The sequence below is a fragment of the Taudactylus pleione genome, unplaced genomic scaffold (assembly GCF_031769625.1).
Source record: "Taudactylus pleione unplaced genomic scaffold, aTauple2 ptg000201l, whole genome shotgun sequence".
Lineage (NCBI taxonomy): Eukaryota > Metazoa > Chordata > Amphibia > Anura > Myobatrachidae > Taudactylus > Taudactylus pleione.
In genome coordinates, this window is record NW_028284603.1 from 19,238,212 (window position 1) to 19,254,573 (window position 16,362).

At 44.1% G+C, this 16,362-nt stretch overlaps 1 protein-coding gene across 1 annotated transcript in view; it reads left to right on the top strand.

The window, feature by feature from the left end:
• THADA (THADA armadillo repeat containing) overlaps window positions 1-16,362 on the top strand; it is a 732,316-nt gene that overhangs the window by 62,865 nt on the left and 653,089 nt on the right. The window contains 3 exon segments of the mRNA XM_088477279.1: window positions 252-388; window positions 1,013-1,174; window positions 14,391-14,548. Of these exon segments, the coding sequence (XP_088333405.1) occupies window positions 252-388; window positions 1,013-1,174; window positions 14,391-14,548 (457 nt within the window).

Consider the following 16,362-nt stretch of genomic DNA (forward strand, 5'->3'; position numbering starts at 1 on the left):
GTTTAACTAAGTTTTTTTTTTCTAATTACATCACATTGAAAACCTGGTAAAGTCATGAATATGTCTACAGATTATGGGGTAGACTAAAACCTCAGTAAAGGAAACATGGAAAGTAAATGTCTATAGCCAATCAGATTCTAGCTATTTTCTAAACTGTACTAGAGAAATGAAAGGTAGATCTTGATTAGTTGTTCTTTTTAGAAGGTTTGAGTTTGATGACTGATGCAAGTGTTCATGATTCTTTTACCCAGTGACATCACAATGGTTGTGGAATGGAGACAGCTGGTATCACAGCTTATCACAATGTCTTACCGCCTCTCGGCCGTAGTCTCTCCCGTGGTCCACAGTTCATCCCCGGAAGGGCTCATGCCGATGGACACAGAGTCTGGTAATTGTCCTTTGAATACTATTATTCACACCTATTTTATTTTGTGCTCTGGCCCATTTCATTATTAGTATTTTGTTTTCATGGATACAATGGGGTTCTGACATTTCCCAGTCTTTAGCATGAAAGGCAGCTAGTTTTTACTATGCAATGTGTACGAGAAGGATGTTTCTCCAGTGCAGTGTGTTGTGTGTGTATATAACTAAACTCTACGATATTGTCTTTTAAATTAGATTTAACTATTGTTGCTACAATCCATGAAAAAGTTACTAGGTCAGGTATGAATGAAATGCTGAGGAGAGTTGTAGGGAGTTTGTTAGACATTCTGTGTAGTGATAATGTACAACTAATTATCTATCTCCATTGTACCCTATTTATTTACTAACATATTGGACTCAGCATTTACCAGGTCGAGGTGTCTCTCTAGGGGGTCCTGTAGGAAAATCATTGCTACAATAATATTTTCGTGGCTCCATTGTGCTGAGCTGCGTAACGGCCATCCGTGCCTTTTTAGCTGCTTTGGGTCTTGTTACCTAAAACAGTCAGGTCACAGAGATATAAACTTAGGGAGACAAAGCAGTTTGCGGTTCACTGTTCCCCACTGACTGTGCCCATTGTCTTCCCCAGAAGCTGCAGCTCAGTTGCACATGATAATGAGTGAGATCAAACCACGGGACACAAATGATTACTTCACACAGCCAAGAATATTACAGAAAGACTATGACCTACATACCCAGGCCCTCCCAGAAGACCGCATACCCTCCAATACCCTGTGTGCAGAAATGAAAGGTAATGACATGTAATTAAAGCAATTAAAAACCTTATTAGTCAGCTACGTTGATAAGGCTATTGAAAAAGTCCATTAATGCATTGTAATATTTATTATTGTATATAGTTTATTTCTGGCCCGTAATCTTTAGGAACATGAATCGTGAATGTTTTCGGGTCACATGCAGCAGATTTGGAGCCAGGGCTGGTAGTAAACAAACTGTGGTCTTGCCCCTTTCATGGCCCTTGTCAATTTACATTTTCGTAGTGGGCTCAGTTTGCTTTGATCAACATCTACAGCCATAAGGGGAACAGACAAGTTAAGGAATTCCAGTTTCTGCCATTAAAGATTTACCAGCGTGGGTTTGCTGGTGAGCGTTGAATCAGGCCACTGTTTAAAGCTATATGAAAATATATGTGGCGCCAATCAGTAGTGTAACGTGAATAATAAGGGGTGACGGGATACACCTGCCCACATGGGAAAATGGCAATACAAAGGAAAGTACTTTCGGCAATTTCTACAATGCCCTTGTTTTGTGTTATTTACATTTTTGCTTTTGTCCTCTATATGTTCGACTACATCTGCCAATCTGAGTAGAGATGTCGTTGTTAATTGACGTCTATGTTTTCTAACCAGCATGCACCTGGTGTTTCAAATGTATTTTTCCCAGCAGCTTAGGCTTTATGGGGAACTTCGGTCTCTCCAGCCAGTCCAAATGACTGTCCCCTGTAGCCGTATGTTTGAGATATAGCTGAAAGTAAACACAAAAAAGAATGGCGATAGAAGAATTTACTAAATATATGAAGGTAATTAAGGTAACTTAAATGCTTTTTAGTGGGGAGGGGGGTGTTGTGGAGTAATGGGGTTGATCCATTTATGTATGTGTATGTATGTGTGTGTATATATATATATATATATATATATATATATATATATATATATATTACTGTGTACATGTAAAATAAGAGTTCCCGGTTCGGTTCTTGAACCACTGGACAGATTTTGATTTAGACAGATTCTATACAGCATTGGCTGAGGAAGGTTTAGATGTAGGAACCATTCATCTGTGACGGGAGCTGAGCAGTGATGATTTTACTGAAGCAAGTCACAGGCAAAACTGTTGTGCTGTGTGAGTGAGTGACTGCTGCTGCTGCAGTGGTGAGGGCTGCACTCTGATTGGCGCTCTGAGACAGTGAGAGCCACTCAGAGCTAGCAATGTGCTTATCAGCAGCCTAGTGAGGGGAGGGAGTCAGGGACTAACCAGAGTCATGACTGAAGGTGATAGACAGTCTCCAACGGAACCCATAAAGATGCCCCGATGCAGCCACAGGAGCCAGGGGAGGAATAGCTATCAGGAATTAAAAAAAACAAACAACTATTGGAACACCATCAAATGATTTCCGTTCAATGATGGCAAACATCGGACCGCCACCATGAAATCGGAACAAAAACATTGATGGTTAGTAACCATCTAATTCCAATATCCATCCCTATGCTGAACCGGCCACTACTCAGCGTTGTTCTTGGACATGGGCACCACGACAAAGAAGCTCAACAGGAAGGCATTGCTGTAATCACCCGCTCCCGGCGCCGGGAGCACTAACTACGGCGCTGGATAGGAGTATGAAGGAGGAGGCTGTGGTGAGATGCAGGGGACTTTGGTGACATGGTGTAGGTTGATATGAGATGCAGAGGACTGTGGTGACATGGTGTAGGTTGATATAAGATGCAGGGGGCTTTGGTGAGATGAAATTGCTCCCGTGCGAAGCCTGGGCAGGTCGCTAGTATATATACCAGCGACGTCTGGCCAGAATTGTCCATTGTAACAGACAAGCGACGCTGGGTCAAATCACATCCACATTCAATGCAGGAGGTACCAGATGCAAATCCAGCAGGCCAGATGCAAATCCAGCAGGCCAGTTGCGCGTTCATTAGCTTTCTTGGGATATGGGGGCAGAAGACCCTCCGGAGTGCCCCTGTTAAAACTACAGCACTGGATACAGCGCCTCACCTGGGCTCATGATGTCGCTAATTGGACGCTAGAGACTGTGGCATGGTCTGATGCATCATGGTTCCAGTTGTTTCGGGCTGATGGTAGGGTCGAGGAGTGGCGCAGACCCCATGATGCCATGGACCCCAGTTGTCAATAAGGCACAGTGCAAGCTGCTGGTGGTTCCATTATGGTGTGGGGTGTGCATGTGGCATGGGTTGGGTCAGCTGGGCCACCTGAACACGTCAATGACCAGTAACCACTATGTTGAATTGCTTGATGACCATTTTTAGCCCATCATGAACTTCATGTACCCCAATAACAATGGAATATTTCAGCAGGGTAATGCACTGTGTCATCCTTCCCAAGTTATCCAGAATTGGTACAAGGAGCATTCTGGAGAGTTCCGACGAATGGTGTGGCCACAACGTTTGCCCTACATGAACCCAATTGAGCATTTATTGGACCTGGTGGAGGGATGTGGTCAATATTCTGACTGCAGGGATTTCTGCGCTCAGAATGCCGGTGCTGGAATCCCGACGCCGGCATGCTGACCGCCGGAATCCCAAAAGTAAGTAGTGGGGTTGGGGGGAGGGTTAGGGTTAGACACCTGGTGAAGATATAAGATAGAAGTTGCTACAATTCTGAAAAAGGCACTTGAGCTTGATAATTTGTGGCAGGCCCTCGGGCATGACCTCCAGTCTGCGAGATTGATGAGGAATGGTATTGGGCTATTTAGTCTTCTCCCAGTCTCCTACATTGATAACAAAGCTTGGGCACAGGTTTGGGATGGGAGAATTCCTGTATATTATTTATAAAAGCTGCAGGACAGCTGGGGCTCTCTAAGATTGCTGCTACTCACAATGGCTATCAAGCCACTAACCCCTCTCCATCAGGTTAGGGGCATGCCACACAAGCGATTAACAGTCTAAATTGATATATGGTGCCCACAGGGCTAACAATCTACAAGCATTAGGTGTGCCCTGGGACATATCAGTGACTGGAGTTTCCCATGCATACAGGAGGAGTGTGTCCTAGATGGTTCCACAGGATCTAGAGACTTCTAGGACTTTGTGCATGGCCGAAATCGCAAGGGCACAAGTTTATGGTGGAACGGGCAATTGCCCCTATATTAAAGAAGTGGGAGGAGGGTAGAGTCGCCCTATATTAGGAGAGTAGATGGCTGCTGGAGCTAGCGTGGCTACCATGGAGAGACGGAAATTACGGGATAAGCCCATAAGCAGCAGAATCTATTGTATAATTGGATAAAATATATGTCCCTGATATACACAGCGAGAGTTGGAGTGGGGGCGTTCTTCAGTATGAGACAAATTAAAAAGGCAGGTTGTATATTCACTTACTATGCACACACTGACAGAGCCTAGCACACACCCACGAGGCATCTCAGTGGCCGATATTACAGGCACAAAGTTTTGCTCCAGAGAAATAGGCAGCCTTCCCGACCTCAGCGAGGAGGGACAAATTATTCGAACGCCGGTCCAGCGGACGACCTGTTGACCACTGCCACCACATCAGGCACGGCACCCAATAGCTCAGAGCAGAGGAGCTTCCGGTGTCAATGTGGATTAAAGTACACACCTCAGAGTCTGGTAAGCAGGCAATCCAATGGGAAACCAACCAGGCAGCTCATATCTGGGTGTCCGCAGCAAGGGAGGCGCAGTGACAATGCTCAGAGCCAGTCAGACGTAGAAGGCAGGACATCATCCGAGTAAGCAGCCCCTGGGCACCACCGCAGCGGAACAGCGAAGGGGATCTAGTGCTCATATGGGTTAGATAGCAGGTTCTAAGTAGTCCAGGAGAAAATTGGGTTGGGTGAAAAATAAATACACACAGACACGACTAGCAAAACTGTACACGAATAGAGACGAATACAAAAACACACACTTAGAGGCACTAAATAAGAAAAGATGGGAGGACGGTGGGCTGTAAGGTTAAATGTTCTGATCAAAATATTAACTAAATCCCCATGCTTTATTATGGCGAGTGCAGACCCTCAGTGATTTTATTTAAACAGTGTGTTCACATACCACATGCACCCCCATATGCAGTAGGTCAATGCCTTTTGTCTAATGTATATATCTGCTGTCAGTCTTATACCACTTTCACACAGAGAAAAGTAAAAAAAACTGACATTTACACAAAATTTGATGCACAGGTTTTTGTTTTTTTCCCAGTCCCAGCCTCTACTCCCCTTCACACAGAAAAGCAAATTACCGGGTCCAAATGCTTGACCCGCCAATATTGGTGGAGCGGTCAGCCACGTGCCAGCAAAGTACGGCCTGTGGCTGGAAAGTTACAAGTATTTGCCCCTCCCATATCCATGCTGTAGTGAATAGACCTAAGGCAGCCAATTCCCAGAAAATATTGCACTGAAAAATGCTGAGGGTCATCTAGACACCCCCTCATACAAGGGCATTAACTAATTAACTAGGTTGGGTACCCTAGCTTAGCCACCTTGCCTTGCTTGCCACCCTTGTCGTACCAGTGTATGGTGTAAATGCAGCCATTTTTATGGAGCAAAATAGCCGTATTTGCGGAGGAGCTGAAGTGTGTAAAAATGTTTGTGGCAAGAAGCTGATCCCGCAGAAGTACGGTAATGGTGCATTGCCAAGGAATGGATAGTACATATTCCAGCGATCTTCCTTGCTGGGCACGGGGGCACGCTGCAATTTTCATTCTGTAAAAGCACTTGGGTTTTGCACCAGCAAATAGATCAGGTATGATCCTATACTTCTAATGAGATGAGAGAAAAAAAACACATATACAGTAAATGAATACATAATAAAGTAAGAACATATAGTGCCTGTTTGGAATAGAAGTTCTACTTGGAGGTAAGCCACTGAACTTTATTCCAGTCCACTATGGACAGTGGTCATGATTCGGAGATGGACTCAATACCAATATTTACGTAGACTAAGTGATTGTTAACCATTGTGCGTGTGTGTAAGACGCACTGCGCACATGCAGCGATTGAATTGCGTTTATGCTCATACAGAGGATTCACTGAGTGACAGGTAGTCAGCGTCTGGGGAAGGTAATGGGGTGGTTAGAAACGTGTTCTTGCTCGCAGCAGGAGAGCCCTCTGCCTGCCTGGAGACAAGCTATGTCTGTTGTATCTTAGACTTACTCAGAAGGCTGATGGCTGCTAAGTTTACGCTTGGTGTTTCCAGTTTTGTGCGTGAGCGGCGGATGTGAGATGCTTTCAGTGGGGATCGGTATGATTTACCACCAGACGCATGTCCGGCGGTTCAAATTCCGACACTGGAAAACTTGCACCAGTGAAGATCCCGACTGCGCTAAAGGTAAGTACTAACTAACTTTACCCCCCCCCAATCCTAACCCTAACCCTCCTTTAGGGGTGCCTAACCCTAACCTCCCTCCCTAGTGCCTAACCCTAACCCCCCTCTAAGTGCCTAAACCTGACTCCCCCTTCCCCTAGCCTAACCCTCCCGGGGGGTTGCCTAACCCTAAGTCCCCCTCAGGAGCCCCTAACCTAACTCACCCCCCCCTGCGGCTGTCCTCACACGGCTTACCTACGATCGGGATGCCGGGCGTCTGGCTCCCTGGCATAGGTAAAATGACAGGTGTCGGGATTTTGACGCCGGGATTAGACAGTCGGGATGCTGACGGTCTGCATCCTAACTGCATACAGTCTCTTAGTACTGGACGGCGAGTGAGTTGAGTCATTAGCATATTTTCGCAATTGCGATCTGTGAGAGATCACATTTACTGTACTAAGGAAGTTCTCCAGATAAGCTAAACAATGTCTTACTTAAAGAACATGTGTGTTATAGCTGTGTCAGTAAACGTGTAGTAACATGCTACTCTATACAGTTTTTCTTTTTTGGTCATCCCTTTGGGACTGATAGTTTTATGATTGGTCTCACAACAAGCGATTCAGAGGACTCTGGGAGAAAAAGGTCAACACCTAAGCGGCAGAGTTTATTATGCCAGTACTCAGCTAAAGTTACACTGTGATAAATGATTTATAGTATCCTTCATACCCTGGATACGCCTTCAGATGCTTATTTGAATAATTTCTAAAATGATTTCCCTGATTTCTACCCATTACCAAAACTAATGATAAAAATGATTATTGAATACCAAAAGTAATTTGCTGGTACCTCGTATGGCTGAGTGCCCTGCATGTAAGCCTGAATTATTGCTCACTTGGTAGCAGCACATCTGCATATTTTTTAAGGACACTTTAAGTAAATATATAATGTGTGTATATAAATATAAATGTGTGTATGTATGTTTTTAAAGAGCACTTTGAGTAAATATATAGTCTGTGTTTACATATATAAATGAGTGTGTATGTTTTTAATAGTACTTTAAGTAAATATTTAGTGTGTATACATATATAAATGTGTGTATGTATATATAATATAAATAAATAGACTTTTTACATATTCTGTTTTACAAAGTGTTGACATGTTACACAGCAGTATACATTATTGAGTAGATCGTGGTACAAACAAGTGTGTGACATACGGTTACATGAAGCAAACGGTGAGGATGGCCCTGGCAAAACGATGAGTGTGTACAGATGGGTCCACATAGATCTAGCCTCCTCGCACGTTAAACAGCCCTTCTAGTCGCGCCAAGCCGCAGCGTGACACGGTTTTACCTTCAAATGCGTCTTGATCGCACAAGCAGCTTCTGCCGATGAAATGATATGCAGCATGCCTGTGTTCTCTGAGCGAGTGCGGGTGTACCTGCATGCCAAACGCTGTATTTCAGTGTCAGCAGCTGTAACACTGTAACGTAGTGTTTGGCATGCAGGTACACCCGCAGAAGCATGCTGCATATCATTTTAGTCAGCAGAAGCTGCTTGTGCTATATAGTAGCATCGCTGTGCGAATAAGATGCATTTGAAGGTAAAAAGACACACGAAAAGATGCTCATCGCTACCGAATCACACTGAGCTCCCGCGTTGTGTGGCGCGACTTGTAGCGCACGGAGGATAGATGTATGTGGGCACATCTGCACATATTATATATTTCGACGTAATTTACAATTTGGATTTGAGAACAAAACAGTAGTAGAACAGTAATAAAACAAGACTGGGTTATGACAGACAGACAATCTATAGGGTATGTCAGTGAGTGTTCCCTGATCATCATTCTGGCTGTAATGAAGGCGAGTCAATGGCCACTCACCTAATTGGGTCTTTAATGACAGTTTTCTCTGTATATTATTATTATTACCAGTTATTTATATAGCGCACACATATTCTGCAGCGCTTTACAGAGAATAGTTGGCCATTCACATCAGTCCCTGCCCCAGTGGAGCTTACACTCTATATTCCCTATCGCATGCTCACACACGTACATACACAGTAGGGTTAATTTTTTTTTTTTTTTTTTGGGTGCCAATTAACCTACCAGTATATTTTTGGAGTGTGGGAAGAAACAGGAGCACCCGGAGGAAACCCACGCAAGCACAGGGAGGGTTAGGATACCAACAGTCAGTCAGTATTCTTACCCTCTCCCTAGCCTTTCTCATCTCTCATAATCCCTTTATTTCCATTCCTGCAAGCTATTGGTTATATACAAACTATTGTACAAGGATTGCGAGATTTAAATCAAATATGTGGTTTAGATAAATTGACACATCACAGACCTGGAGACCCTCTTTCTCCCTCGTCTATATACGAACAATCTCTCCCCGTGCTCATCTTAAGGCGCACATCCACTTGCCGACTAGTGAAGTACTGACCGATATCGTTATTGTTCACTTCATTAAACTGTGCAGTACCCACACTGAACTATATATCGTCCAGTGTAGGCACCCTCCCTCATCCCGGAACATGGTCAGTCTGTCGTTATCGGCAGATTGACCGGCATGTACAGGCGATGATTGATGTTGGAAACGACCAGCGGGAGAGCGCATCGCTGGTCGTTTCCGACATTTTAGTGCCCGATTCATGCACGATTAATGAGCAATTGAACGATATCGTTATCGTTTAATCGCTCGTTAATATCGCCTAGTGGATGTGCCCCTTAAGCATCAGGCACTGTGGGGCTACTGAAGTGGAGGGTGGATTTCCCTGAGCTCTCTATGAAAACTATTTTAGATGCCTATACTAAACTTAATAAACTCTTGGTTTCTATTTCTTATATGGAAATGCATCAGAAAATCCTACATAGATCCTATTTTACCCCGAAATTGAAATTTCTTCTAGGTGAGGCTCCTACCAGTACTTCCAATTGCTACAAATGTGGTACATCTGTCGCAAATGTTATGGATTTGTTTATGGTTTAGTTCTCAAGTACAAGCATTATGGATGGCCCTTCAAGTTAATATTACTAATATTTTAAAGTTGGAATTCACGATTGATCAAACCTGGGTCCTATGGGGTATTTATCCTAGTGGGACTATGTGTAAACTGTCAAAAGGTAACCGCATACTACTGGTTAAACTGGCAGCATTAGGACACGAACAACAGGCAGGGAAATACAATGACATGGTCACTTGTGTTTCCTGCATAAGAGATTATCTGGAATTCACTAAATTCAGATAATTTCGGACACAGTGCCACTAATGTCAGAGCTTGTGACTATGACCTTGGCTAAATGTTTTGCTTTGCAAATGTTGGTGGTACAGATGATGCAAACTGGTCGAAGATGATTGAGAACTATTGTTGTAGGCCATAAAGATGTACTCCATGCGCAACGGAATATGCTGGATCTATATAAGTGAATGTAAATAATAACATGACTTCAAAATATTTTTTTGGTTTTTACAATTTATTTTAGCATATATATTATAAGTGACCACTTGGTGGAGCTGTGGTGCTGCGGTTTTCTATATGAGCAGCATTCTCATAGGCTCATCACTGTCTGGTATTGTGTTCAAGGTCAGGGGGCAGCTGTGTAGATTATGGTTTAATTTCTGCATAATGGGAAAAGAAGCTAGATTTTCAATGTAAAATGGGCTCTTTAGTTTAATAATGAATAATTGCCTGTACCTGAAGTGAGCGCTTGTGTTATAGACTATTCCTTTGTGAAGAATGTCCTTGTCTCTCTTTCTATTAGTCAGAAGTTCAGGCAGTACAGCTGAAATACATGTCTTACCTTTATGGTTGCTTGTAAAACTTAATTTCCTTTCAAGCAAAACAAATGCATGTTGTATTGCCTGTATTTTTGTAATTGTGGCCTATTGTCTTATGTTCCATGGTAATTTATTGCGTCCAGGGGATACTCTGCAACCTCTGTATTCGTATATCATAAAATAAATGAACATGTAGCTATCCATTCTTTAATTATTGATGGAAATGTTGAGCTATAGACATTTAAAGTGTTCCTGTCATTAGTCATTATAAATGCACGGTACGAATATGTGTACATTATTAACCATTCTATATGCAGCACATTCACTTCAGTCTCTGCCCCAGTGGAGCTTACCATCTGTATTTCCCATCACATGGACACACACATACTAAGGCAAATTTTTCGTATGAACACCAATTAATCGGGATGAGTACGGGATGTCGACGGTCAGAATCCCGATAGGGTTAGGATACCGACACCTGTCGGTTAGTATCCTAACCCTCCCTCCCCAGTGCCTGACCTAACCTCCTCCCTAGTGCCTAAGCCTAGCCTCTTCCTCCCCGCACCCAAAGCCTAACCGTTCCCCCTCAATGCCTAACCCTCCCCCTAGTGCCTGACCCTAACCCCAATGCTAACCCTCCCCCTAACCCCGCTACTTACCTTTAGGATTCCAGCGGTTGGGATGCCAGTGTCGGGATTCTGAAAGGTGTCTGTATTCAGGCACCAGCATTTTGACCACCAGAATCCCAGCGGTCGGGATATTGACTGCATCCCCAATTAATCTACCAGTATGTTTTAAGTGCGGGAGGGAACCGAAGCTCCAGACTGAAATCCACACGGGGAGAACATACAAACTAGACACAGATTGGACCTTGGTAGGAATCAAACCCAAGACTTCAGTGCTGTAAAGGCAGCAAAGCTAACCATTGCACCATTGTGCTGCCCATGTACTTGCTCACGTTCCAGAGGTGTATTAGTTTGTTCTCAATTTTTTTGCCACCCATCCACCTTTCCTAGTGTAGTGGGCATGGTATGTAAATGAGGGAGGAGACATCTGGTAACGTTCTAGTAGCCTCTTATAGGTGGCTGAAGTTGCATTACATTTTGCAGTAATAGTGTGTTGTGGAGGAACTGTCAGATTCCTGGAGGTGGGACGTTTCAGCAGCACAGTTTTGCTTTTACTTCACCTTTAGTAGTTCCATTTTGTGCATTTTTTTTGTATACAGATGTGACCTCCTAACCTAACCTCAATATGCCATGTGGCGCGAAAAGCCTGGCGTCTTGGTTGCCAGGACCTGTGCGACTCTGCTTGCGCCAAGTGTCTTTTTCGCTCCAAAATGCTTCTTAGTTGCAATGTGATGCTACCTAGGGGTAAATCCTATTAGGTATGAAGGGTGCGATGTGCCGTTGCAACGGCGTTTAAATGCCGGCAACGGCACCGCATCTCGCACCCTACCCGACCTGAGCCTGGATTTGCATAATTGTACAATATCAGGTGAATCCGGGCTGCCGTAAAGTGCGGCCAACGCCATGATGACCCTCACCAGCGAGATCATCGCGGCTAATAGGATTGACCTCTACAACGCACCAGGAGACTGCACTGACTAATTTGATATGCGACACTTGTATATCTGTGTGCGACTGAGCCTGTAAATGAAACAGAACTTGGCGTGGAAAAAAGCTGCGGCCTCGTAGCACTTCATATACAGATCCCGAATCGTTCGCACACAGATATAAAAGTGTTGCACATCAGATTAATCAGCATACTCCTGGTGCATCCTAGCTGCATCGCATTGCGACTAAGACACATTTTAGTGTGAAAAAGTTACTCGGCGCAAGCAGAGTCGCGCGGTAACTGGGGCACCAAGAAGGGGCAGCATGGCGTGACTGCAGCAATATGTATGAGGACACATCTCTATGTGCATTTCATAGAACGTTCTAGCCTAACAGAGTCTGGACAGCGCCGGCCAATGTGTTATCCTGCGTGGTGTGGTTGGAATAGGACTGGAGAAGCGTCATTTTTGTATTATTTTATTTTAAATAACAGTTTTATTGAGGTTTTTGCAGTATTCCATAGAGGGGGAAGATAGCAAATGTTTTTTGTGTTTTGTTAACTGTTTTCATCCCGTCATGACTGGTGTAGGGTTTAGGCTGAGGGCATTCAGCTGCTCTTTTGATGGTTTTAAACAGTAATTTTTTTATTGACTGAAAGAATATTTCAACTTAGACCTCTGTATATGACAAAATGCAGCTTGACTATAATGGTAAATCGAATGTGTGCCAAATGCTGGGATATGGCGACTGGCCCTGAAATTACTGTGAACCCTGGTGATTATGATCTGGGAAAAAAATTCTTTGAGTTCTTTTGATAAAGACTTTGGGCAGCGCTCAAAAAGATAATGAAGGGTTCAGTTGGAGCACGTTGCATACAATGAGCCACCTTTCACTGTGGGAACAGACAGAAGAGCAAAGCAAGGGCAGCATTGTAATTGCTATTAAGGGGAAATCCCCATGTTTATTTCTGCAGTGTGTGGAATCAGCACAAGGTTTTTATTACCCTTCAGCATGTGCTGAATGCCTGGATCTCATCCAGTTCCATCACATACTCGTGTGGCCATGGTGGACAGTCATCCCGTAGCCTAAGTCCTCGCTGCCCTTCTGCTGTAGGGAAGCGCTGAGATTCTGACTTCTGAAAGCTCTCAATCAGTATTTCAGGCAGTCATTGTTTTACAGTACTTTTCTCTTTATGCAGTAGTATAGCACTGTATTCTGTGAATTACCAAGTAGATGTTTAGAAGTTATTGGTCCTTTTATAGATAAGAAATAGACAAAGCTTTACTGTGCAAAGTTATTTTCTTCATTACTCTAGGAATCAGGGTGCACTAGAGCAGGGCTTGACAAATGCTTCTAAAATCTAGGAGCCGGGATGAAAGTGTAGGAGCCAGACCACTGTCCCCCCAAAAAAAAATTACAGGAGTGAGTAAGGAGCACAGCTCTGTGTGTTATACAACTGTTATACACACTATACTAGTCCACAAAATGGTCACAGTTGAATGGATACAGTAAAATGGAGGCCCCCCTCACTGCTCTGCACAGCTCCCCTGCTCCACCCCCCACCCTCCAGTAATAACGGACCACATTTCACATAATATAATGGTGCCAGAAAGTACAACAAAACCCCCCTCCCCTCATGGTCACACCACTATCCCTCCGAAGCCACTCCACAATCCCTGGCCACGCATAGACCCTACTATCGGAGAGCTCTATGCAGCCGGAGATAGGAGACAGTCGGGACGTACAGGAGGATCAGCGTAGACTGGTACAGACAGCAGGGATCAGAGCAGGCCAGGATGGAAAGGAGTCATCCGTGCAGGCCGGGACGGACAGAGGCACAGCAGTCACCGCAGGCGACACTCAGCACATGCACCCCTGTGCATGATATGAACACCACAATACTATAGGCACAAATCTCCGCCGTAGCTGATGAGGATCTGCTTCCTCCCTCACTGCAAAATCTAGTAGCCAGGCAGCAAAATCTGGTAGCCATGGCGACCTGGCTCCCCGGGATTTGTCGAGCCCTGCACTAGAAGGTTTTAGGCGAGATGTACAGAATATTTGGGCCTCTAGTGGGGGCCTGCAGTCACAACTTTGATGGAGATTGTTGGGACTTGACCACCATTCGTCCATCCACATTCTCAATGTGAGCAGGAATGTGCAGAACAATATCTTCCATTTGTCCTCAAGGCCAGACCCCTGTGCTGTACGTAACATCTTCTGCAGAGGGTGCTTGCACATCCTAGTGTTGTACATCAAAAAGCTGCCACATCAGAGCCCAAGGATTCTCACGAATCATGACTAATATTCCTGGGGATAGCCCTGACACCTGTATGTTCTAGTGTCACAGAGGTGATATCAGTCCCAACCAGCCCTCTGGTCACTCTTCATGATTGCGTATTTCCCTATAACATGTCATGTGAAAGTAATTATCCCTCATGTTATATTCTCTCAGCATTTGAGTTGTTATTGTCTGTTGCTAAAAGAAAAACCCAAAACAACAAAGAAATCACTGTGACCAATTTGTTAAACAGCTTTGCTGTTATAGAGAATTGCAGTATTATGCAGATTTGTGTCCCTGTACAATCATTTACTTTCCGCTTGCCCTTTGTTTAGGGAGCGAGGGCGCATGGTGCAATGTAACTGCGCAGATGGTCCTTGTTTGCTGCTGGAGGAGTATGAAGGAGGTCTCTTTGTTGTTGGGGTGGCTGTGCCAAAGTCTTCCCCTGCAGACCCAGCAGGACTCATCTCAAGGCCTCATAACCATGGAACAGGTAAATTCTATTACCGATACAGTGCAGAAAGTTCTTTACAAGTGTTGTTCAACAATAAAACATTCCGAAAGTAAGAGTGATCTCACTCATAGCTGTAAGTATACTCGCAGTCTAGTCAGTTCTTCACTTATTGAAGTTTTCTCCTTTTTAACAGATTTCAAACCTGTTCCAAGGATTTGTTTAGATTAATCCTTTATGAATTAGTTTCGTAACAGACCACACACACAACTATAGCAGTCTCCGCTAGTCATTAATATATTTTATTATAAACACAGCTGCCTGATATGAATTATTAACTTGTAAAAGTGCAGGTGAGCAAAGTTTTCTAAGAATTTTAAAGTAATTCAGAGATTGCCATTAAGTGTTGATGCAGCAAAACTTCTGTGACTTAAAGAGATGTTGAAATAAGTGCTAGTGAAGAGAACGTGGGCGTTATTTGTTGATGTCTGTTATAGACTTCTGGGGGTTGTGGAACATGATTGAACTCTTCCTAAGTTAAACTGAATACTGGAAGGTTCCTTGTAATAGGGGCAGCACTTGCTCATCTCATCACCAATTTCTTGTATTGTTATAAGGAAGGTATGTTCACCATTAGGGAACCATCAACCTATATTCTGAATTGCCCAATTAAATGCCATGTACAGACTGTAACTCAGGGTTGGCACTGATTACTGACTAGTAAGAGATCCTTAAGTTATGTGACAAAACAGAGTCGGCTGTAATTTTATGCTCTTTCATCCATGTCGCAGACCCTGAAACATGACTGGGGTATAGAGGCCCAGCACTAAATTTTGGGAAAGTTAAATTTGTTTCTAAAAATATAAACCCCTCCCGCAGTTATACCCCCTATAGCCTGCCTGGATTCCGTGCAACCTGAGTTGTGTGCGAATGTCTACGACTGCCAGTGGCAGACGGGATTCAGTTTTTCTTGTAGTGGGCAGAGGGGGTGTACCACCTGCTTCCATTGCACCTGCCAAAAGTGGGGACGCTGACATTGCCAGTAGTGACTGTCCTCCAGTTCCATCCGGGATCATTGGTACTGGCTTGAAGGTAAATGACTCCTTTCTACTGCTGGTTCTTCTGTTGTGGTCAGCGCCAGTGCCTTTGCTGATTGAGGGGGAAAGGGGGGTCAGATCAGGACTATGTGGCATGTCAGAGCTCTACTAGGCATTATGAGGCTAAGAGGGTAATCCTTCTTGACACCAGTCATCCCTTTGGTGCTGGACCCTGGGGAAGAGATGCAGTTATTATCCAGCACATACTCCTCAGCGGGATTCCCTGATTATGGCACTCTACTCTCACTTTGGCAAATCTTTTCTAGTCATTGCTAAGCCTGTAGGAGGGGACAGTGGAAAAGTATTTTGCCTGCTCCAAATGTTTTGCTAACTTGTCTATTGCTGAGACTCGGGAATATACTTTATGCACAGCATGTACTGTAGAGCTTGCTGAGTTTGCCTCAGTTTCAGAAAATCCACCCCTTTTGTCGTTCCCAAATGAGTTTTGGAATTTAAATCTTCAGTTTCTCTCCTCGGGTGCACAACTAGGGACCTTTGGGCCTCTTGCCCACAATCAAGTGAGTTGGCTTTTGGTACAATATCTAGCCAAATTGTTGCAGGGTCTTGTCAGTGTTTATCTTCCTTAAACAGGAACAGATAAGCGGACACTTCTTCTAGACAGCAAGGTGAGGTTGCTGAATATTCTGACCCTGCGGTTTTCTTGGTGCATTGATGAAAATTTCAACAAGAAGCAAGAAGTAGAAGATTTACTGCAAGCCATTTGGCAGGCAGTAAATGTTTAGGACAATAAGGAGTCAG